The sequence below is a fragment of the Thamnophis elegans genome, chromosome 12 (assembly GCF_009769535.1).
Source record: "Thamnophis elegans isolate rThaEle1 chromosome 12, rThaEle1.pri, whole genome shotgun sequence".
NCBI classification, from domain to species: domain Eukaryota; kingdom Metazoa; phylum Chordata; class Lepidosauria; order Squamata; family Colubridae; genus Thamnophis; species Thamnophis elegans.
Genome location: NC_045552.1, coordinates 454,107 through 477,161, shown reverse-complemented (window position 1 = coordinate 477,161; position 23,055 = coordinate 454,107). Strand labels below are relative to the sequence as shown.

The window sequence follows — 23,055 nt, the reverse complement described above, 5'->3', positions numbered from 1 at the left end:
CTTGGCTGCTCTGCCAGAGGTACGAAGGAGGCGCTTCTGCGCAGGCGCAACCCGGCGTCCGAGTCGAGCGTTTCTACAGTGGCGCCCCGCCCCGCCGCGGGGGGTCCCCGGTATTCCTCCGCTCCCCGCGGGGGCTTGAGCCGGTTGAGCCATGCATTCCAGGGGGCTTCCCTGAAAGGCTCTGCAGCCCTCCGCCCTTTGGGATGGGGTGTCCGCATCACGAGCCGCTCCTGGAAAGAAGAAGGGCTCCCCGAGCTGGCTTGGCCGGGGATGATGGGAAGCGTGGTGCCCGGAGCGCACCTGCAGGGAGGGGCCCGTGGCTGGTCCCACCGCCCCCTTCAGCGCTTCCTCTGCCTTGAAACTCAGAAGAGGGGGGGGGTGTCTGGGTGTCGGGGCTCAGAAAGCTGCAGCTGGGGAGGTGGGATGGAACCCCCCCCCAAACCCCTTATTGCTTCCTGAAGCCATTGGCTGGGCGGGTGACAGCCGCGGGCGCCTGTGCGGGCTTCAGTAACCTGCTGAGGTGTGGCTGTGCGATGCCAGGCCACCTCGTGTCCTCCTGCCCAGCCAGCAGCCCCAAATAACACCAAATGGAAAGAAATGGTGGAAGGGGCTCTTGGGGAGTCCAGACAGAGGACGCTGCCGTGTCTTCCAGGAAGCCGGAGGAAAGAGCCCCCCTGGAAGGAGGCGCATCACCTGCCCCACGGACAGAGGGTCCCTCCCCCAGACGACCCTTAGGAGGGCTCTCCCTGGGGCTCCTATCAAAGACCCCAAAAGAAACTGAGTTGATCTGTTCCCAAATGTTTTTCCAGGGGAGTCCAAGCACAGGAAGCCCAGAAAAGGCCCCCCTTGTGCCACGGAGCCCTGGGTCCCGGCTGCCCCTTGTGACTGGGTAAACTGGCACCGCAGGCCGGGCTCCAGCTGCTCCCTCTGGACGGGGCTCCTTGTGGCCTGAAGGCAGGAGCAGAGCCACCAGCAGAGAGGCTCCTTGGAGGGGAAGCTTTGGGGGCCCAACCCTTTCAAGGGGTGTGTGTGTGATTCTGCCTTCTGAGAAAAGGCGATGGCCACCAGGGGGCAGGGTCGGGCCGAGGACGGGCAGCCGAAACAAAGGCGGAGGAAGCGTGACTCTGCCTGGAGAAATCAGGCCTGGCCGGAGACAGTTTGGGGGTGGGTGGCAGGCCTGGTTTGGCCCTTTCGCTCCCTGGTCCAGATGGGGGTCAGTCGGTGGAAGACTCTGCAGCAGAAGGAATGAGAGCGGCTGGAGACAGAGACCCCTGCCCAGAATTGTTTGGGGAGGGGGGCAGAGGGCTACGAGAACCTTCCTCCTTACCCGCTACGAGCACTTGAGAGGTTTGGGCACCCCAGGCGTTGAAGGTCAGAGGTCCGCAGTGCCAGGCCACAGATCTGCTTACGTGGCTTTGGGCAGCCATGGTCCGTTCTAAAAAATGGAATTGGTGCGATTCATGTACAGGTAGTCCTCGACTTACAACGCTTCATTTAGTGACCGTCCAAAGTTACAACGGCACTGAAAAAAGTGACCAGTGATCATTTTTCGCATGACTGTTGCAGCCTCGTGATCAGATGCTTGGCAGCTGACTCAGGTTTACGACGGTCTTGGTGCCCTGGGGTCACATGATCCCCTTTGCGACCTTCGTACAAGTCAATGGGGAAGCCGCATGTGCTTAACAGCAGCCCCCCCCCCCCCCCGAGCCCTGGCTGCAGTCCCTTCGGAGGGTCTCCCCCTCCTGGCTGGCAGAGCCGGAATGTTCCCGGCTCCTTCAGGCTGAAGCCAAGACTTCCTGGTTGGTTTCCCTCCTGCGAGTGACCCCTGCCCTCCCTGCCCCCCCTGCCCAGGCCCACAGGGGAAGAGTCACAGGATTGTGTCCCGCTTACATAAAGCCGCCCTGCTCCGAATCACCTCCGGCCTGGCGGGGTTGGGAGGGGCTTCCTTCCAAGCCTCCTCGGCCTCCCCAGCCCGGCTGCCCAGAGCAGCCAGACAGCCCGAGAGGAGGGGGAGCCCGCAGGGAAGGCACCAAGGTAGGCACTCCACTCTGCTGGAAGGGGAGGGGGGCTCAGAGGAGCCTTCCAGCCGGCCCCCCCTGCTTTCCTTTGGGCGGGTGGGGGGCTGTGGCTTCCATCCAAGCACACCCTGAGGGGGCTCTGCCCTCATAAGTTCTGACCCTGGGAAGCTGCAGGCTCTGAGGGTCATTGGGGCAAACTTCCTCTGAGGGAGCTGCGCTCTGGTGCCCCTTTTTCTCGGGGAGGGGGTCCTTGGGGAGGGGAAACTTGTGACTGTGCCCTTGTGAGCTGCCCAGAGTGGGTTGGGTGAGATGGGTAGCCATGCCAACCCAAGAAGTCACCCTCACCATCCTCCTCGGTCTCTGCCTGGCTGCACTCAGTCTGGGGTCCTGGGGGGGGGGGCAGCTGCTCTGTTGCTGACCTTTACCAGCAGTGGAAGGCAGGCTGTTGTTAAAGAAAGCCCCCCAGGGGTGTCCGAGTGGGGGGCTCCCTGTTTCCTCTGGGCAGGAAGATTTTGGGGGTCCTCGATCCCAGGAGGGCAGAGGACCACGGGGAACCCACCAGGCAGGGCCCCGAGCTCAGCTGAAAGGAAGCTTGCGAAGGGGCGAGCCTCATCCTGGCCCTTCCCGAACGGCTGGTATTAAGAGACCCCTAACTTCTCTTGGCTGAGGACCCCCATCCCATCCTTGGGGGGGGGGACTCTGAAAATGGATGGAACTTCTTGGAAGACTCCCCAGCACTTTCTGAGAATATATGAAAGGGAGACCCCCGTCTCTCTCCCACCCAGCTTCCCCCTCTCGCCCCTCTTTGCTTTTCCTTCTGCTGGGGGGCTGGATTGATTCTCTGCTTTCCTGGGGAGGGGGGGGCTTTCCCTGGACGCTGAGTCACTTGTGGTCCTTTCTGAGTGTTTCCTGTTCTCCCTTTAAGATCCAGGACTGACCACAAGGGAGGGTTATTTCTGACCCTCTTCCAGGGACCCCGTGAACTCTGCCCCTTCGCACCCAGGCCCACGGCTTCCCTTCGGTCTCCCCTTTCGTCCAGGTCTCCGGGGAAGGGCGATCCCGTGGGAAAGCCCTCCAGCTCTGGGGGTTGCTCTGGGGGGGAGGCGACTCTTCCCTCGTCCCTTTGGCAGCTCCTGGATCCAGAGGTCAGGCAACCAGGCATAGCCACATCTGGGCTCTTACCTCCTGGCCCTCCTCAAAGTGGCCGGTTTGATTTGGGCTTGGCGGGGGGCTGCAGACCCTCTCTGGGGCAACTGGGGCACTGCTGACGGTGCCAGCTAGCTCCAACTGCAGACCAGTTCAGCTTATCTGTGGGCCCAGGGGGGTTTGGACCCCCGTCTGCTTCAGGGCTGTTGGTGCATCCTATTCTGAGTCCCTTCACTGCTTAGTGCGGCCCGTGATGGGGAGCTCCTGGGGGTGGCTGGGGGGGGGGGGGAAGCCTTCGGGCCTCGCTGCCCTTCACCCCGGCTCCAAAATGGGGCACCCTCATCCCTCCAGTGCAGCTGGCCAGTCTCTCTGGAGAGGAACCGAAGGCCTGGCAGGGGAGCCCCTTTCTCTCTGGCCCCGTGCTGAGCTTTGGCTGCTGCCAGCCTTGCGAGGTAGCCCAGATGAGGAACATGGCCGGACGATAATCCTACTTTATTGTAAAGCCACATTGGCAGAACCGTGGCAGTCTGGAAGGGCATCTCTCCCCATCCCAGCCACCCCTGCCTCTTCCACAGCCCACATCCTGCTGTCGCCTTCTATCTGACCGTCCCCTTGCCGCCTCCCTTCACCCTGCCTGCCAAGGCCATCGCATCTGCCCACAGCCCCCCCCCCCCTCCAGGGGAACCTGCTGGAAATTTACTGGCAAGGGAGCCGGATGGCTGGGTTTATCTTCTAAGTGGCCTAAAGTAGCATTTGGTATGACGGGGTGTTAATTGAGACGATCATCGTCCAGATAATCGCCCTCCCCCTCAAAATGTGCATACTTGCATACCCAAATGCATGCAGGAGGTAGTCCTCACTTAATGACCGGCCACCTAGTGACCGGTTATGTCACCACCACCCCTCCCCGAGCCACTTGTTTTTTTTCTTTTTATTGAAAATTTAAAAAAAACACAAGCTTTTACAAATATTTACTTTCCTCCCCCCAAACCCCCTCCAACCCCCCCCATGCCCCCCCCAGACTTCCCAGAACCAATACAAGGTATAAATCTTTAACAAAAACATGCCTAAATAAGCTTAAAAAGAAAAAAAAGTTAATAACATCTTTCACTTGAGCTTTAACTCCTCCTTGCTAGGCTAACTCTAAACAATTTATATCATTCCTAATTTCTTTAATCATAAACTGTCTGAAATTTCTTAGTCCCGTATTTATTTTGAATATAATCAATCCATCTTTTCCAGTCCAATTTATATCTCTCATTGGAATAGTCCTTGAGATATGCTGATATTTTAGCCGTCTCTGCTAAGTTTGTTACTTTCAATGTCCATTCTTGAATCGTAGGCAAATCTTCCTTCTTCCAGTATTGCGCCCACCAACAATATAGCTCCGGTTATTAAATGCAAAATCAGGTTAATCTCTACAACTGTACAATCAGTAATTATACCTAACAAAAATAACTGAGGGGTAAACTTTATCCTTTTTTAAGAACATTTTGCATAATCCACCATATTTTTATCCAAAATGCTTTTATGTTTTTACAAGTTCACCATATGTGAAAGTAAGTAGCATCAGCACAATCACATCTCCAGCATTTAGGTTGTAAATTGGGATACATAGAAGCCAGTTTTTTAGGATCTAAATGCCATCTATAAAAGATCTTATAAAAGTTTTCTCTCATATTTTGGGCTTGTGTAAATTTTACATTTCTTACCCAAATCTTTTCCCATGTATCCAACATTATTGGTTCTTCAAAGTTTTGAGCCCATTTTATCATACAGTCTTTGACTAGTTCTGTTTCAGAGTCCATCTGTATTAATACATTATATAATTTCTTTATATGCATTGGACTTTGATCTCTAATTTGAGTAAATTATCCTTGACTTGCATAACGCCGACTTTTTGATCTATTTTCCATCTGGCCTGTAACCGCCCATACTGAAACCATGATTGAATTGCCTTTTCTTCTTTTAGTACATTCAAAGGTTTTAACTGTAATACACTTTTTTTTAAGGTAAGAAGCTGTCTGTATGTAATCATATCCTGTTTTTGTACTATATTTATATCTTCTATTGCGTGTCTAGGAATTGCCCACATGGGTATCTTATCACATAATTTATATTGATATTTGTTCCAGACACGCAATAGAGCATTCCTTAAAATATGACTTTTAAAGTTCTTATCTACCTTTTTGTTATATAACAAATAAGCATGCCGTCCATATACCAAATCACGCCCTTCGATATTAAGTATTCCGTCATCTGTTAATTTAAACCAATCACTAATTACCGATAAAACTACTGCTTCATAACATAGTTTTAAATTGGGTAATTTCAAGCCTCCTCTCTCACGCACATCTTGCATTATTTTTAGTTTTATTCTCGGCTTCTTTCCTGCCCATCCAAATTTATCCCGGTGAGCCGCTTGTTTTTGAAGGCAAGAAGAGGGCCTCCTCTTTGGCAGCCTGGAGATGGAGAGAGGCTGCCTCCCCTCCTCTCTGCCCCCCACCCCCAGCAAAGACCGGGGCTTCCCTGGGGGAGGAACTTCCTCCTCTCTTGCAGGACAAGAGTTAAGCACCTCATCCTCCTGTCCTCCCCTCTGGCCCAGTGCAAAAGGTGTGCTGGAGGAGGAGGATGGGAGTTGTAGTCCAGCAGGAGGTCTGGAGAGCCTGGTTCAAGGGTGGTCTTTGTGGCAGGGTGAGTCCAGACCCTCCCACTCTGGCTCGGAGCCCCTTCACGGAGGATGAATGTCACTTTGCAGAGGTTTTTCCACCTGGGCATTTTTGCCCATTCCTAACTTGGCAAAGGCTACGGAAGAGAAGAAAGACCCTTTGCTGGAAGCTCTTTTCCTGCAGGAGACCCCCTTTCATTCTCGCCTCTTCCCCCCTCGTGGGCAAGCTGGAATCAAGGGGTTTGAGAGCCCCTTTTGGGGAAGCCCTCCCCCTCCTCAAATTCTGGGAGTTGAAATCCACAGGCCTTAAAGTTCCCCAGGTGGGCACCCTCCTCCCAGGGGACTTCAGACAAACGGCTGTCCAAGCTTTTCTTGGAAACCTCCAGTCTTCCAAGGGGGCTTTCAGTCTTCGGGTGGCCCCAGTGGCCAAGCCAGCAGTTGGCCAGGAGGTGGCCTGGACTCACCAGAGCCTCGAATGCCGCCCCCTCGGGGATCCTGTTAGCCCAGCTCAAGGTCTCTGCCAAGGGCTGCCGGGATGGAGGCGTGGCCCTCGCGTGTCCACCTTCCCAACTGGGGCTGCCCAGAGGTCTACAGACCAAGCCGCTGCCGCCGGAGGGAGAAGCTGGCTGAGCAGCCGAGGGAAGCACCGGGTCCCTCCTGGCCGGGCCCAGCCCTTCTCCCTCACGGAGGCTGCAGCCTGTGTGGCTGTGTGGTCAGGTGAGCCCAGGTGGGCTGGGCAGGAAGGGAAGGAAGGGAAAGTGGAAGTGAGGCTGCCTGAAGCTCTGCAAACACGAAAGGGAAGGTTGGGCTCTCCTGGGCGCCTGAACCTGCCTCCATGGAGCCCCCCAGGGGGAGGTAAGGGGGCCGGGGCTCCTCAGCAGGGCTGACCCACAGTGGGAGCTGCCACTCTTCTTGCTGGACTTCTGCAATTCTTCCTTCGGTTTTCTCCTTTCCCTCGGGGGGGGGGGGTCTCTGTTGAGGCGGAGGATCTGGCCTTTGCCCCCCTCTCTCCGTCCTGCCCTCTTTCACCTTCTTCCTCAAGACCCCCTCCTTGCAGTCTTAATGGCCAGGCCCCCATTCGCGGGGCCAGCTGCTCCTGCCCAGGAGACGACGGGGGGGGGGGGGGGCACAGGCACTTTGGATTGCCGAGAACGGCTTCGGCTGTCAGAGGGGTCTGCCAGAAGTTGGCCTCCCCCCACCTCCTCCAGAAGGAGGGGGAGAGGACAGGAAAGGGGGGTCCGTGCGGCTGAAGGGGGCAGTGGCACAGAGAGGGGGAGCAAAGGAACAAGTGACGTGGCTGGCACCCGTCCCTGCGTGCCCCCTCCACCGCTGGCTCTGTGGGTCAGGAGTCCATGGGAGGGTGGAGCGTCCACAGTTCACCTTTGCCAGCCGCCCTGCCTCAAAAGTTTTTCCAAGATGGGGCTGGTAAACCCCTGAGCCCCGTCCGGCTCTGGGCTCTCTGCGGGGGCCACTGTGGGGTCCTGGGTGGGCCACTCTGCTCCCTGCCTGCATTTCCCCCCCCCAATCCTCAAGCCTTCCACTCGCCCCACTCCTTGCAATGCCCTCCGTGGCCCTTTCCCTGGGGGTGTTTCCAGTCAGCCGGGCCCCTCCCGCTTCCTTTAACCCGACTGTCCCGGTGCCTGCTTGCTTTGGGTGGAGCCCACGGCTGTCAATTATAAACCTCCTTTTATGGCCCTGGGCTGCGTAAACACAGCTGAGGATTCGAAGCAACCGGCGCCCTGGTCCCATATCGGAGTCTGGCCCCAGGATTTGGAGGTGGGGTTGCTGGGATGTCCCTTCCAAGGTCTCTTGTGTCAAGTGGGGCCCCCTGAGGGCATCCAGGCGATTCTTGGCATCCGTGGCTGAGCATCGCTTCTTCTCCTCCGCAGGGCCCAGGGAAGGCAGCCGTCATGCCGGTCCTCAAGAACCCCCATCAGCTGAAGGCGGCCGGCAGAGGCCCCGGGGATGGAGGCGGGGGCGGCAGCTGCAGCGGGACGCTGATCCTGGCCGAGGAGAGCCCGGGGGCCAACCCTTTTGAGGAGGACCTGGAGGAGAACGAGGAGGACTCCTTCCTCGGGGGCATCTCTCCCGGTCGAGAGAGGACCTTCCCGGGGGGGAACAGGGCAGACTTTGAGCGGGGCCTCTTCAGCGGCAGCTCCGGGGACCCCTTCAGGCGCCGGGCCACCCTGGAGAAGCTGGTGGGACTGAGCCCCTTCCGTCTGAGCAGGAGCCGCAAGAGCGGGGAGAAGCGCTCACCCGGGGGCGAGCAGGGCTCTGACCAGCGCTCCTTCCTGGAGCGCATGAGGCTGCCCCTGATGGAGGGCAACCCAGGCCAGCGGGGGCCCGAGAAGAAGAAGACGCGTCGCTGCTCGGACGACTTCAGCCTGCTGCAGCGGCTGAACGGGCGCCGCAAGGAAGGCCTCTACGGCTCGGACTGCAGCCCGACGGAGGAGAACGGTGGGGGGGACACTGCCAAGCGCGGCTCCTTCCTGAAGATCGGGCTGGGGAGTAAGGTGCGCCGGACGTCCCTGGTGGAGAAGTCCAACCAGGCGGAGGGCTCGGAGGCGGCCCCGGCGGCCGAGAAGAGTGAGCCTAAGCCCAAGGAGCCGCTCTCGGGTGAGTCTGGCCTGACTGAACCAAACTGGGAGCCCCGCACCCCTCTTGGCCCCCTGGCAAGGGAAGCCCTCATGGGGTGGGTGGAGAGAATGCCTAATCTGGGGACCTGCTAGGGGGTCCCGATTGCCCTGAAGACCTCCCCCCAGTCTCCAGTGCACTTCTGCCCCTGCTTGTGTAGGGAAATGTCTGGGCAGGCCGCTTGTGTAGAATTCCTTCCCCGAGCGAGCAGTTCAGTCCGAGGCAGCCGGAGGGGGACCAGCCAGGAGCCAACCAGGACACCTGGCCAGGGTGGCCAAACGGGCTCTCCAGCCGTCCTTCTGAGGCCCTCGGGGGCCCTCAGGGTCAACCCCTGCCTGCCTGCAGCACTGAGCATCTATTATTTGCACTTTGTCTCTTCCTGCTCTCAGCCACACGGAGCAGAAGTGCCGGCTGCGTCCATACAAGACCACTGGGGGGCCACGCAGGGCCTGGCCATGCAGGGCTGCCCACCGGCAGGGGAAGGCCTGGGGGGGGCACACAGGGGACCCCCTCGGCCTCAGTCGGCTGCCTCCTCTTAACGATCCCACACGCGGTGCGAGGAATCCCCGGCCCCCACCGCGTCACACCCCCCCATGTGCGCTGCAGGCTTCCTTGTGGCGGTTGGAGGGTTGGAGAGGAAATGGGCCCAAATCAGAGGCTCCGGTTGGTTGTTTCCTTTCTTCGTGCCCCCCTTCCCCAGAGTCCGGGCCCTTCACAGCAGCCCCAGGCCGGCAGGACAGCAGTTCATTTAATGACCATTCAAAGTTACAACAGCGCTGAAAAAAGGGACTGAAGGTTGTTTCTCACAGCTGCGACCTTTGCGGCCTCCCCGCAGACACAGCGTCCAAATTCAGAGGCTCGGCAGCTGGCCTGTACTTACGACGGTCGCAGGGATCCCTTTTGCGACCTTCTAGTTTGGCAAAGCCTTTGGGGAAGCCGGGTTCGCTTAACAACGGGCTTAGTAACTTATCAACTTGTAAAAGGTTGTGAGAGGAGGCAAAACTCATTCAAGAAATGTCTCACTTAGCAACATAAAATTTGGGCTCGATTGTGGTCGTAGGTCGAGGACTGCCTATGTGATTTAAAGAAACCAGAAAGCCCCCCCACTTCCTTCCAAGGGAGGGTGAGCCGTGAGGAAGATCACCTGATGGCCCCCCTCCCCCCCAGGGGCCTCTCCCTGCGCTGGGGGTCCCGCCTGAGCCACTGTGCTGCCGAAACCGGAGAACCCCCGGGGCCCTGCTTGCCCGCTCTCTGCCTTCCCCGGGAGAAGAAGGGCTGGCTGTGGCCCTTCCCAGCCACCCCCCAACCTCCGGACGGACAGACAGAGGGAGGGAGGAGCGCTGGGCGCCTCTGACCTTGGCCAGGCTGTTTATCAGGCTGGCTAATGAGCGTCTCTTCCCTTTGTGCACATATTTCGGGCTCATTGTTCCCCTGCCGTGATTCAGCGCCTGATTGCAGGAGCCTCTCCTGAGCAGCCGTGACCTTCCCGGGGAAGGCGCCAAGAGAAGGAGTCGTCCAGCCATCCAGCCGCCCCCAGAGCCTGGAAAGCCCCCCCCCCAAAGGCTCAGGGCCGGTGGTGCTCCACTTCCCTCCAACTCAGGCAGGCTGTGACTTGCCTCCCCCCCTTCTCCCACGGCCCTTAAAAGTTGCAGCTCTGTCCTGGTGTGTCTGACCTAGAAGTTGCTGACCAGAAGCCCCCCCCCCCCAAAAAAAGCCACTGGAGCCAGGCTGCTGGTCTCTTCCCTGGTGGTTCCTTGGCATGAAGGCAAATGGAGTGGGGGCCAGAAGACCCCTTGGGCCACCCCCAGCCCCCTCCCTTCTCAGAGGGGCTTGAGAGCTGGAAGGTGGCTCCTGGGAGCTTCACCCCTTCTCAGGGGGGCAGCCCCATTTCTCAGGTTCAGCCCTGATTCAACCTGTGGGAGGAAAGAGCCCGGGCCCCTCCGAGCCCCCCTCCCCGCTCAGCTGATGAGGTCAGGTCAGGGGGTGGCCGGAGGCTGCGTCATCTCGTCTGGGGCATTTCCCCTCGGCGGAGGGCAGGGAAACGGAAGAGCTGCTTTTAGCCCAGTCGGACCCTCGGCCCTCCACGGCTGCGGTCAAGGAAGGCTCCTTCCTGCCGTGACGGTGAGGGCCAGGATGGCTGCCTTGAAACCCTCGCAAGGCCAGAGGGCAGATCTGGACTTCCGGCAAGCAGAGGATGCATGCGAAGCCCAGGACCTTCTTCCCCGCCCCCCATGGCTACCCAGGGCCCCTCCCAAGGAGCCCACTGGCCCCTCCACCCCTCCACCTGGCCCCCTCTGGATACTGACCCCTGGTACTTAGGAAAGGTCGGGGACTCCTGTGACCCACAGCAATGCTCCCAGAGCCAAGGTGGCGCAGTGGTTAAATGCAGCACTGCAGGCTACTGCTAGATCAGCGGTTCAAATCTCACCGGCTCAGGGTTGACTCAGCCTTCCATCCTTCCGAGGTGGGTAAAATGAGGACCCAGATTGTTGGGGGCAATATGCTGACTCTCTGTAAACCGCTTAGAGAGGGCTGAAAGCCCTATGAAGCGGTATATAAGTCTACTGCTATTGCTATTGCTAAGAAGGGCACCTCAAGTGTGCAAGCTGGGGGGCGGGCAAGTTGTCCCTGGGCAGGCAGTCCAGCACTCCACCGGTCAGCTGTGATTCCACCTGCGTCCCCGTGATTTAGGAGGCCAGAGCAGGGATTCTGAGAGATTCAGCCCTCTTTGGTTTCTGAAGAACGACGGAGGTACCCACAGGTTTACAATGGCTGCGTCTCTCGGCCTTTATCATTGTGGTGGTGGTGGTGGTGGTGATGGTCTCTGTTCAGTCGTGTCCGGCTCTGTTGGCCGATTCTTGGCCTTTTTCCATGTGGGGGTCAGGCAGCAGAGCCCCTCTTCCTTTGCCCAAAGCCCCCCCGGCCCTCTTCTGCTGCGGGTGGTGGTCCCCTCCCAGCCTCAGGCTCCTTTCCCCCTTCTGTCCCTTGCTCAGTCCTGGAGATCTTTCACCTGATCCACCAGCGGGATCTCCGCCTGGCAGACCGGCACATTGTGGAGCTGGAGGCCGAGTGCGCCCAGGAGGGCAGCGGGAAGGACGGCAGCCGGAAGGCCAAGGACGTGGGCCTGCTCTACGAGGCCCTGCAGAAGGAGCTCTGGGCGGTGCTGGCCGAGGCGCTGGCTGCCAAGAGCACCTACCCGCCCCTGGAGCAGCTGGTGCAGGTAATCGAGCAGGAGGAGGAGGCCGACCGCAGATGGCGCCAGGCCCAGGGAGACTCCGCGGGGGGACCCGTTCCCCGCCCCCGCAAGATGAAGCAGCAATGGGCCGAGGCGGTGGACCGGCTGGTGGGCCAGAAGCTGTGCCAGTGCATGGAGGGCCGGGGGGGCACCATCGCCACGCAGATGGACCGGCTGGCCAAGTGCACGGTGGAGGACCTGAACAGAGTGAGGGACCACCTGCTGCAGGCCTACCCCAAGGAGTACCAGGCCTTTGGCGTCTACCTGGGCAGCTACCACCGGGGCCTGGCCCGCTGCCTGGCCGAAGGGGTCCAGAAGCAGCTGAGCCTCTCCGAGCTCTACTTCGTCTTGGACTGGAACAGCAACATCTACCAAAGGTGGGTGGTGGGGGACCCCCTGGGGGGAGGCTCTCTGCAAGATTGCCCACACGGCATGGACCCTCCTGGGACCCAAATGGTTGGCAGCTGGCATGTAGCTTGCAATCCTGGAGGGTGGGTGGGCAAGGCAAGGGGCAGGGCTGTCTTAGAAGCTCATAGTAATTCAGCCCAGCTGGAAGCTTCTGCGGGGGCATCTTCCCGCACTCGGGATGCAGCACTTGAAAGAGAGATGGAGACCTGGATCCTCCCCCAAATCTCTTCTCAATGGCAGAGCTCAGCCCCCCCCCCCAGCCCCCCCCCCCCCCCCAAGCAGAGCCCTCTGGCCGTGCCCTGGCTGCTTCTGGGCCCAGAGCTGGCAAGGTGATGCCATTCATGGGGAAGCCTGGATTGTGCAGACAACTGCCCCCCCTCTCCCCCTCTGCCACAGGGAGGTCCTCAGCCGGCCAGAGATCTCCGGCCTGGTCAAGCCCCAGGAGCTCGGACCCCTCCTGTCTTCAGAAATGCAGCAGAGTCTGGAGGAGGACTGCATTGCCGCCGTGAAGGTAATGGCTGGCCAGGGGTGAGGTGGCGGGGGGGGGGGGGCAACACACCCATTGAAACTCTAGGCAGGCAAATGGCATTCAAAGAGGGTCCAGAATGCCCCGCTTGCAGTTATGGGGAGTTTCTCTCCTGTCTGGCCCCTAGAAGCCTTTTCAGCCAGGAGCTGCTTATCCAGGACTGCCTTTGTGTGACTTCCATTATCCCACGAGGCACGTGGGTCCCACTCCCTGCAGGGTGGAAGGCTGGTTCCCCGGGCACAGGTGGCTGTGGCCTTCCTTGCTGGGATGCCCCGAGATAATCCCGGCTGGGCACCTTAATCCTGCTGGGTCATAAAAACAGGAAAAAGCCGTTGAAAGTCTCCTTCAGGGCAGTCTCAGGGCAGAGACAGGTAGCCGGATGACCTCAAGAGGTCTCCCCACCTCCCTCGAATTCCCAAAGCTCACCTTGAGCCCCTCTTTGTGGACTCTTTCTGGGGCACCTGCAGGTGGCGATCACCAAGGACGTGAGCCAAGAGCTGCAGAAGGAGGAGGAGCGGTGGGCGCAGGAAGACAAGGAGAACAGCTTTCAGTTCGACTTGTCCAGCAAAGTCATCTTGGTAGGTTGGGGTCCCCTCCCCTCCCCCTTTTCTTCTTCCTTCCAGGACGCTCAGCCCCACAGGAGACAGCCCCCCCCCTCAGACCCACCAAGGGAGGCTTCTCTCCGCTTTCCAGCCCTGGCCTGACCCTTGGGAGCAGGAGCCAGGAGGCACTCCGTCCTTTGGCCTGGCTGAGGAACTGGGCAAGGGCTTAGCTCAGCCTATCCTCCCCCCAATGATGCCCACAGGGGGCTGCCATCGGTCCCCACTCCTGGGGCCAGTTCCTTCTCTGCAATGCTGGGCCACTGGAGCATGCCTGACCCTGCTGGCTGGGGATGATGGGAACTGCACACTATTGGAGAATGCCAGCTGAGTGCACAGATGGCATCAGAGGCCAGGCATAAAAGGGCACCTCTGAAGATGGCATGCTGACCCTGGCAGCGGAGGGGGCAGCTGCCCCTCTCCCCCCTTTCTCCCCAGAGGAAGCTCCCCCCAGTATCAGCTGGAAGGCTGCCCTCCACACACACACACACACACACCAATATCCCCAGAGTCCTTGTGGGTTTGCTGAGTCCTCCTGGTGCCCTGCAGGTGCTGAAGGGGCATGTCGACAAAGCCCCACGAATCACGGAGGACTTTGGAAGGAGGGTGGCCCACTGCTGCCTGGCCAGCCTGGCGGAGTTCTTGCAGAGGTACTTTTGCCCAGGAAGGAGCTGTTCGCGGGGCACAAGGCAGGCGCCCAGCATCTGCAGCCAGACCCTCCGTGGGAAGAGCGCACCGAACCGGGTCAAGATGGGGCAGGCTTGAGTTCCTTTCTGAGCCCTCCGGGTCTCCTGGGGCTGAACTCCGCCTGCCTGGGCTCTTCCACAGGGGCAGAGATGGGCAGGCCAGGGGAGAAGCGACATTGTGGGTGGCCTCCTTCTCCACAAGGCAGGGGGGGAAGCAAGAGGAGGCACCACGGAGGGCACGCCGGGCTTTTGCCCCCAGACGCACAAAGGGCCTGCCAGTCGTCCTTCTTGCCCCTTGAGGCTCGTCCGGCACCTGGCCAACCGCCCCGTCTTGCCTGGGCTTCCCGTGGGAGAAGAAACGTGGAGGGTGGCCACGCGATGGGCTGGAGGGGAACGTGGCGCAAAATTTCCATTTCAAACCAGGCGCCAGAAATAGATTCACCTTGGGTATAAATAGCCGCCGTGGCCCATTTGGAAGGAAATGCCAGCGGGGTGGAGCCAAAGGGCCCGGTGGTCAGGGATTCTGGGGTGGGCGGCCAGAGGCTATTTTTAGCTGCCGGCTTCCTGACATGCCTCTTGTCCAGGAGTCCTGGCTTCCGAGCGGCCTTGCAGCTTGTCTGAATTGAGGCTGCGTTCCCAGGGCCCCTGTGGGGGACTCTGCAGGGTGGGGGTCTCGCAGGGCAAGAGGGCTGCAGAGGGGGCTGTGACTCTTGGTGCAATGAGACCCCCCAGGGCCACTGCCAAGATGAGGCTTTTTTCCCCTGCGTCCCAGAAGTGGCCAAAGGGCCCAGGGGGTCTTTGGGGAACCAGCCCCCTCTGGGTTGAGAGAGAGGGCCCATTTCTTTGACTTATCAGGTTCCAATCCGAGAAAATGGAGGGAGGGGTTTCCTGTGCTGGAGGGGCCAATGTCAGGGCATGGAGGTGGCACTGAGAGCCAGGCAAAACAGGGGCCTTTGCCCCCAGAGTGTCTTCCATACTGGCATCTTCTTTGCCCCCCTTCAGTTTCCAGAAGAAGGTGGAAAAGTTTCACGAAGGCCAAGTGGTCAGCAGCCTCAGCCCCGAGAGTTACATGGGCCGGACCATCATGCTGGTCAACTGCTGCCCTCCCTTCAGGTGAGTGGCCAGCCCTGACCCTCATGCCAACAGGGAAGCCCTCCTCCCTCTGCCCCCCGCCTCCCTCTTAGCCCCCAGCGTTGGTCCAGTTCAGTCCCCCCACAATTCAATGGGGAGGAAAGGGGGTTTTCCCTCCCCCCCACCCGCCCCCAGTTATGAGCCTGGCTGGCTTTGCGCAATTCGCACGCAGCTCTCTTGACGGGGCTGCTCTTCTAGGGACTACCTGGAGCACCTGGCCAAGTTTGGCCACCCGGACAGCGAGGCTGCAAAGCGGCAGGCTGGCTTGTCCCTCGACCGGGTGACCCGGCTGTGCAACCGCGTGCTGGCTGACCAGCTCTTCCAAAGCCTCAAGGTAACCGGGGCGTCTCCCAGGGCCGGCAGGGGGAGGCGGGAGGGCTGTGCTGCTGGATCCTGGTCCCCATAAACCGTGGTTTGTTCCCTCCACGTTTTGAGACCTATCGGACTGGCCTGCCGGGATGAGTGGGTGGGTCCCCTCGGGGTGAGCCGTCCTGAGTGGGTTTTGCTTGGAGGCAGGGAAGCCAGGCCTGCTCTGGGGCTGCATCTGAGGCAGGGCCCCTTCCCGGCTCTCCCCCTCCCCAAAACAGCCCTACTTCTACAAGCTGATGAAGAGGAAATGGCTGAACAACCCCGAGGCCTTCTCCACCATCATGGCTCTCCTGGCGGAGCACGCCCAGAAGCTGCGGAGGATGAAGCTGGGCCCCTACCAGGTGGGAACCCCCTCCCCACAACCGTCCCCTTGGCCCCCTCGGAGGCTTCCGGGGGGAGGGGGGCAGGCTGGGGGTCTAGAAAGGCCTCTGGGCAGCCTGGCTTGGCGTCTCCCGCCCTTCCCCCCAGCCGACCAACCTCTTCCAGCAGTTGGTGCCCTGCAGGAGCATCTGTGCCCAGACCGCCAAGGGCCTCCACCTGCCTCCTGCCAGAGAGAAGCTGGGGCTGCCCCCAAATGGCTCCCTCCTGCCCCAGAGCTCCCGGCCCTCTGCCAGCTCTAATCTCTGCCCCCACCCCCCCAGATGCTGGTGAGGGAGGTCCACCGGCGGGTGCTGATCGAGTACGTCCGGCCGCTGATGCGAGTGCGGATCATCTGCAGCTCTTCCAAGATGAGGGCCAAGGTGGCCCACCGGCTGCGGAGCGAGGCCAAGCAGCTGCAGGAGTTCTTCATCCAGCTGGTGAGAGGGGCCCCAGGAGAAGCGGGGCTCAGGGCCTTCCTTGGGGGCCAGAGACATAAAGGAGGAGGGGGAGAAGAGCCCAAGGAAGGGGCGTCCCTCTCCTCCGTCTCCTGCCCTTCCGATTCCCAGAGAGAGCGAGAGAGCCGGGAGCTCTGCTTCCCCTCCTCTGGCGGGGGGTCCCAGGGGTGGGGAGACGGGCCTTCCAGAAGGTCACTTCCTGAGGGGGGTGGTTTGCAGCCCTCCCCCCCCCAGGGCATGCGGGGGTCTCTCTATAATTAGCTGCCCCCCTCCCTTCCTGCAGGAATCCTCCTCCTCCTGGCTGGACTCCGTGGTGCCCCACCTGGCTGGGATCCTGGAGCTGGAAGACACGCCGGCCATCCAGATGGAAGTGGCCTTCCTGGCCAGGGCCTTTCCTGACGTGCAGTGAGTCGGGGCGGGAGGGGAAGCGGCCTGGGTCCCCACAGCCTGTGCAGGCGGCTCTCTTGCCTTCCGCCCCAAGGCCTCCAGGGGCCCTGCTGGGGCAGACCAAGGGCCCCTGGACACGAAAGGTCTCTCGGCCACAGGAGGCCTGTTCCCTCCCTAAAGTGGTCCTTCCCCTGTTGGCCCCCCTGAGCCCCTGGTCCCTCTGGCCAGTGGTCCCTCGGGAGGCCACATCTCAGCTCTCTAGGCTGGCCTGCAAGACACCAACCATCCCTAGACATCGAACTAATGCCTGGGGATGATGGGACTTGTAATCCAGCCTCCTCCCAGGAGCCGCGAGTTCCTTGCAACTGCTTGGGCCGGCCTCCTCTTCAGCTTGGTGGCCAGAAGATCCATGGAAGCTTTCCAGAAGGAGGCCAAGAGAAGAGCCATTGGAGGCAGCTTCTGCAGGGCCGGCTCCCACCTTCTCCCCACTCTCGGTTCGGGGCTGAGGGCTGATCATTCTTGGCATGGCTCCTTTGCCGAGCTGTGTACCTTAAGAGGCTTCGGCCTCCCCCTCCCCTGCGTCTGGCCACAGCCACAGAAAACCTGCCACGCTTCAGCCTTTGGCCAACCTGCATCCATCCAGGGGCTCTTTCCAAAGAGCTGCTCTCCCGAGGACTTGGCCGAGGGTTGGGGGCTCCACTCTACTCAAGCCTTGGGCCACACAGTGAACCGGGCCCCTCCCACACTGTGTCCCGTTGAGAGCCAGGATCTGGAGGGGCAGAAGATGCCCGAGGTACATCCATCTAGCGGTGGGGAGGCTGTTCAAAGCAGCAGTTCAGGATGGGGCTGCCGCTAAGACCCCCTTCCTTCCTCCCCAGAGACCTGCTCCCCTCCAATCACAAGAGAGTAGTGGCCACGTTTCTATGAGGAAGGGACTTTGGGGACACAGGACGTGTCCCTGCCCAGCCCATCCACCGTGGGCTTCCAGAGACCCCCCGGGCATCCTGCTCTCCCCCCCACAAGCCCCTTGTAGTTTTCTACTCTTGTGCCCACCTTCTTCCTTCTACCGGGAGCAGAAGCCGCGCCAAGCAACTCGGAGCTCTCTGCCATCTGCTCTCGGCTCCAAGGATGCTGGGCGGCCGCAGCCCCCCTTGGCAGCCTCTGCCCGCTCCCCTCTGGCCTTGAGGGCCCTTTGATCTCTGCGGGGGAGGGGGGAACGGAGGCAGGTAGATGACGCTCCGAGGTTTCCTGCTGAGTCCTCCGGGTCCTTCTCTCCTTCCCGCAAGGAGCCACTTCTTGGAAGCAGGACGGACACTTCCAGTTCCCAGGACCAGGCGGCTGGGGAGTTATAAATACCCTTCCCTTCCCCGCTCTGCCCACACGGCTCGGCTGGCTACCAGCCGGCTGCGTCATGGGGGGAGGGGGGGCAAATCAGGGCCTTATCATGCCTCCCCCCATGTTTTTCTTTCCATCTTCCTGCTGATTGCATCCTCAGGAATTGTTTCGAGGCGGCAGATCGCCCGTTAAGGGTGGCTGACGGACGTTTCCTGTTTTATCTGGACTTCTTGTTTCTTGAAAGAAAGAGAGAGGGAGAACGAAGTGGCTGCGCTTCAGACAGGAAGCAGAGTTTGGGGGCCATTTCCTACCAGACTGCCATTTGAGGCTGGCACTGGGACAAGAACCACACTGCCTCTGCCAGGATGCCCGGAAGCTCCCCTGGGGCGCGAAGGGCCTGTTGGCACGTGCTTGGGAGAGAATCCTTTGGCGCTGGCTCAGGGCCGCCCACTGGCCTCCTCGGTGCCCAAGACGTGCCAATTGCCATCCCTTGGCAAAGCGGGGATTCGCCCCACGAGGGTGCCCAGCCTGCGGAGGGGGCAGAGCGTGCCTGCCAGCCCGAGCAGAGGATGCCAGCACCCCTTTTAAGCTGCCCTGGGTGGGTGGCTTGGAGGAGCATTTCCTAAAAATGGGGGGGGGGGGGCAGGGGAGCCATGCAGCCTGTGGCAAGAACAGCCATAAAGTGGGAGAAAGCTCCCTTGACCACTGTCTCACTCAAGAACAGAAATTTTGGGCTCGATTGTCCCTCCCCACATGGAAATTCCCTCCCCTCCAAGCCCCCCATGCAGGCCCTGCCCCCTGGGGAGCTATGCAAGGCAGCCACGATTGCCAGCCCTGGCGGCCAGAGTCCCCGCGTGGGTAACAGGGTGGGCGTCCTTCCTGCTCCATCTCCTCCCTTCTTCCCTCCCTGCAGAAAGAAGCATCTATCGGCCCTCCTGGATGTCCGGGGCCTGCAGAGCCAAGCCCAGCGGCAGCTCATCCTGGCCGCCTTGGAGAGCCTGGAGCTGGAGGGGGCCGAGACGGGCATCTGCCAAGACCGGGCCTTCTTCTCCGAGATCTCCACCGGCGAAGTCTTCTGCGTCCGCGTGCAGCTGCACCGCCTCTCGCACTTCGGCTTCGCCTGCTTCTCCCGGATGCGCCAGAGGCCCCCCCGCCCGCAGCACCAGAGCAGGGCGCTGAGAGAGGAGGAGGAGGAAGCTCAGCTGTGAGGACCCCAAGCGGACATCCGGGGCCTCTTGGCCAGAGGGCCCCCCTGCCCTTTCCCAAGAAGCCCTGCCGGGCCAGGAGGAGAGTCCGGGCTGCCTGCTGGACACGACGGCTTGGCTCTTGGGCTGCAGGCCTCCTGCAAGTGGCCGAGAGCCGGACAGGCAGCAGCCTCCCTTCCACCGCTAGGAGTGGCCATGGAGAGAGACCACTGCCTCCCCTGGGCTGGGTTTGGGGGCGATTGCTGGGGAGGGGGATAGAAAGGGGCCCGGGGCACTAATCCAGCCCCTCCTAGACTCCCCACCCCCAGAACCAACCGGTGGATCTGATGCTCCTCTTTGAGGCCAGGACTTTTTCAGGGTGGAGGAAGCCTTGTGCCAAGGGGGGCTTCTGGGTGGGGGGCGAGGGAATGGGCAAAGGGAGCCCTGGCTCAGGGGGGAAATGCAGGGAGAGGTCCAGGAAATACAACCCTGATTCAGTCTTGGAACCACATCAAACCAGGTGGAGAAACAGCTGGCGGGAAGAAGTTGGGATTCCAAGCACCATGTTCCTCGCCCAGAAGAAAGGGGCACACGGCCTCCTCCGAGCACATAGAACAGGCTCCACAAGTCTTAAAGTGGCCAAGTCTGGAGATACCCAACATAAAACATCGAGTAATAGGGTTGGAAGGGACCGTGTAGGTCATCTAGTCCAACCCCCTGCTCAAGCAGGAGACCCTCCACCGTTTCTGACCGATAGCAGTCCAGGGATGAAGCCTCCAGTGATGAAGTTCCCACAACTTCCGAAGGCAACTTCTGTTCCATGGGTTGATGGTTCTCACGGTCAGGAAATTCCTCCTTATTTCCAGGTTGAATCTCTCCTTGGTCAGTTCCCAGCCATTCTTCCTCGCCTGGCCTTCAAAGGTGCCTTGGAGAACGCTTGGCCCCCTTTCTCCTCTCTGGGGCAGCCCCTCAAATATGGGAAGATGCTCTCCTGTCTGCCCCGGTCCTTCTCTTCCCTAGACCCCGAGTCTCTTTGAGAGTGGGCGGCATACAAATTAATTAAATAATAAATAGACCAGCCAGGCCCAGTGATGTGTTTTGTGAGCACCTGTCTCCTATTCTGACCCCCCGCCTGCAGCCGAGATCGTCTACCGTGGGGGGACCCTCAGTTCAGCTGGTCCACCGTGGCCGAGTTGGAGGGAGAAGAACCGTCCATACGTCTCTCTTGTCCTAGTTGGGTTTCTGCAACATCCGCCCCTCCCCCATTCCTCCCCATCTGAAGGGTGAAGTGGGGCAGGTGGGAGGAATCACAAAGCAGCACCTGAGCTTCACCCCCTTCCTTCCCCTCGGAGGCAGGAGACCCCACACCCACCTTCCTCAGCCCGGCTCAGTGGATCCCAGGCCCCCATGCCGGGCACTGGGTTGCCCCACTTCACGGCCATTGCATTGGTTTGTTTTCCTGGGCTGACCTCGAAAAAAACCCCACGAAAAGCCGGGCCTCCACTGGGATGTGAGACCACCTGGAGATCCCAGGCCTGCAGACTAAAGCCAGGAGTGAACAGACAGCCCTTCTGTGCACAAGCCGCTTCTTCCTCTGCTTGGTAGCTGCGGTGTTACCAGTTTTATTTCTGCCAGCACTACAAGGACGAAGAAATGTTCAAAGTTTCCCTTTGGCCTTCCTTGTCTGGTCTGCTTTCTGACGCTTTTCCATATACCTGAATTCCAAATGTATCTGCTGTATAAAGACACTTAACTCCGTCTCTACTTTCTCCTGTGTATTGATTAACGTCCTTATTTGTTATGTATTTGGATTTTTATTTGAATCTTTAAATCCAGTAAGTCTGATATATTGCACGATGCTTAGATGAATGGCCTACAAAATTTAAAAATAAAGAGCCAAAATAGCCATAGATCAGCCAGGTGTTGTTTCAGGAACACAACAAATCCCGGGGAGTGCGCCGTGCGTCTTCCAATCCGAAGAATCCGGGTTGCAGGACGGAGGGGCAGCACTCTCTGTCCGAGCCTCTTGGCCTCTGGCGGGCAGCCTCCCCCCGCTCCCCGAAGGAATCCGGATCCCTGCTGACAGACAAAGTGTCCCCCCAGGGCCGGCTCCAGTCACAGCGCGTCCCCATCAATCCTGCTCCTGCCCTGACCTGTCCGGCCGGCCGATCCCTGGCTGTAAACAGAGGGGGAAACGCCACTCATTTATCCTGCGAGATGTAAACTTTCCTGATGGCTGAAGAATAGACGGCCTCTCAGCCAGCCCAGCGGCCCCCCGGGGAGCACGAGGGGACTTTCCAGGCAGAGCAGCCTCAGTGAGAGGCTTCCAGGAATGCCCCCCCTCCCTCCCCCCCTGAAGAAAAACAGTTTCTCTTCCTGACGCTTCCCACTTGGCCCAGGACGGGCTCTGCAAGAGGTCATCCAGCCAGTCCCTGGGCTCGGCCGTCTGGAGCCCTGGGTCCTAGGCTGGAAACATCCCAGAACGGATACAGGCTGGGGGGGGGGGCAGAGCACGGGTCCGCTGGCCTTGGGGAAAGAGCCCACTGGGCCCTGTTCCATCCTGCCACTGTGGCTCTTGCATCCCAGCCCATCACTGCCTGCGCCTATTGCCTCCCCACTCAGAAGCCCCCAGTCACCTCCTTTGGGGACTGAGGCAACTCCCGCTAGGCAAGAGAATGGGCAAGAGCAGGACCCAGGCATGCCCCCCCCCCCGACGTGCAGGTGCCTGTCCAGGCCAGAGGGTAGCGCCTGGGGGAACACAAGCCCCCCCCTTCCCTGTCCTCCCGAAGGCTTCCCCAGGGCCAGGAGAGGACGGGTGAGGGGTCAGGGGGATGTTTACAATCTGGGACGCTCAGGAAAAAGCCCCCCCTTCTTTGGAGCGCATTTCCTTCAAAACAGCCCAGCCTGCCTGAGTGGTGAAATATGACCAGCCCTGCCGGAGGAGGAGGGGTGGGGGGAAGCGGCTGGGCTCCCTCCCAGCACCTCTGGAGCCTGAAGGTGAGGTGGGGCTGGGCTGATGGGCAGGTTCCCTGCTCTGCCCTTTGGCTTCCTCATCTCCTCCTGGCACGGAGCCCTGGCTCAAAATTACACCCCCCCCCCTCAATGGACCGTCCCTGCAGGATGCATTTCTAGGAAAGCCCCTCAGGTCTCCAGTGGGAAGCGGGTGGGGCTGTTGCACGCTAATAGCCTTTAGCAACTTATAATTGGCATTTTCCTCATAGCCTGTAGCTCCAGGGCGAGAATGCCCCCCTGCCTGGGAATGCTAAACGAGGGGGGCTTGCAAAGACATGCCAGGCCCTGAGAGTGGAAAATGCAGCCATTGCAGGGGGTCTGAAGGCAGCATGCGAGTACAGCTGTGCCTGCAGCTGACCAGCCCCAGAGCCTCTTTTCTCTTCGGCACCTTCAGCCACCAGAGGCTGTGGGCACGTGGATCCCCCCCCCCCCGCCAGGAGGACCCCAGAGCTCTTGCATGCTGGGAAGGCCTGGGCAACGCCTGTCCATTTAGCAGAAATCTCTTCCCTGGGGCGCCAGGCAAAGGCTTGGAAGAAAAAGAAGAGTTTGAAAAATGGCTTTTAGGCACAGGGGCCAAAGTAAGTGTGGACTTGGAGAGGCCGGCTGCCTTGGACACTGCTGAGGTCAAGCAAGCAGTGCAGCCTGGGACTCCAGTCGGATCCTCCTAGGAGCAACTTTGGCCAGGGAAGAAAACAGGAAGCTGGACCAGCCCTCACCCCCAACCCTCTCAGCTCCTGGGAGGCTGGAAGTGAAGCTGCAGCACGCACCGGGGGGGGGGGGGGGAGAGGAGGGGGTACCAGTGGGTCTCACCCTGCAGGGAGGGAGGCTATTTTCAGCCCCCCCCCCCGGGAGTCCTTCTTGGGAAGGAGCCGCGAGAGGCTTCCCGTGCATTGAGGGCCTTG

General features: G+C 60.1%; 1 protein-coding gene across 4 annotated transcripts; it reads left to right on the top strand.

The window, feature by feature from the left end:
• Positions 1-1,962: 1,962 nt before the first annotated feature.
• Positions 1,963-20,132, top strand: EXOC3L2 (exocyst complex component 3 like 2). 4 transcript variants are annotated; one of them, XM_032228398.1, is made up of 12 exons: positions 1,963-2,034; positions 7,722-8,448; positions 11,460-12,078; positions 12,506-12,620; positions 13,103-13,213; positions 13,784-13,884; positions 14,923-15,033; positions 15,250-15,385; positions 15,639-15,761; positions 16,062-16,217; positions 16,519-16,640; positions 18,871-20,132. In XM_032228398.1, exons 2-12 carry the CDS (start codon positions 7,743-7,745, stop codon positions 19,163-19,165), a joined length of 2,595 nt encoding a protein of 864 aa, XP_032084289.1. In that variant the 5' UTR covers positions 1,963-2,034; positions 7,722-7,742; the 3' UTR covers positions 19,166-20,132. The 4 variants fall into 4 exon arrangements, with proteins under 4 accessions (XP_032084289.1, XP_032084292.1, XP_032084290.1 ...); XM_032228401.1 differs by lacking the exon at positions 1,963-2,034 and adding an exon at positions 6,454-6,549; XM_032228399.1 differs by lacking the exon at positions 1,963-2,034 and adding an exon at positions 6,591-6,687.
• Positions 20,133-23,055: the final 2,923 nt, after the last annotated feature.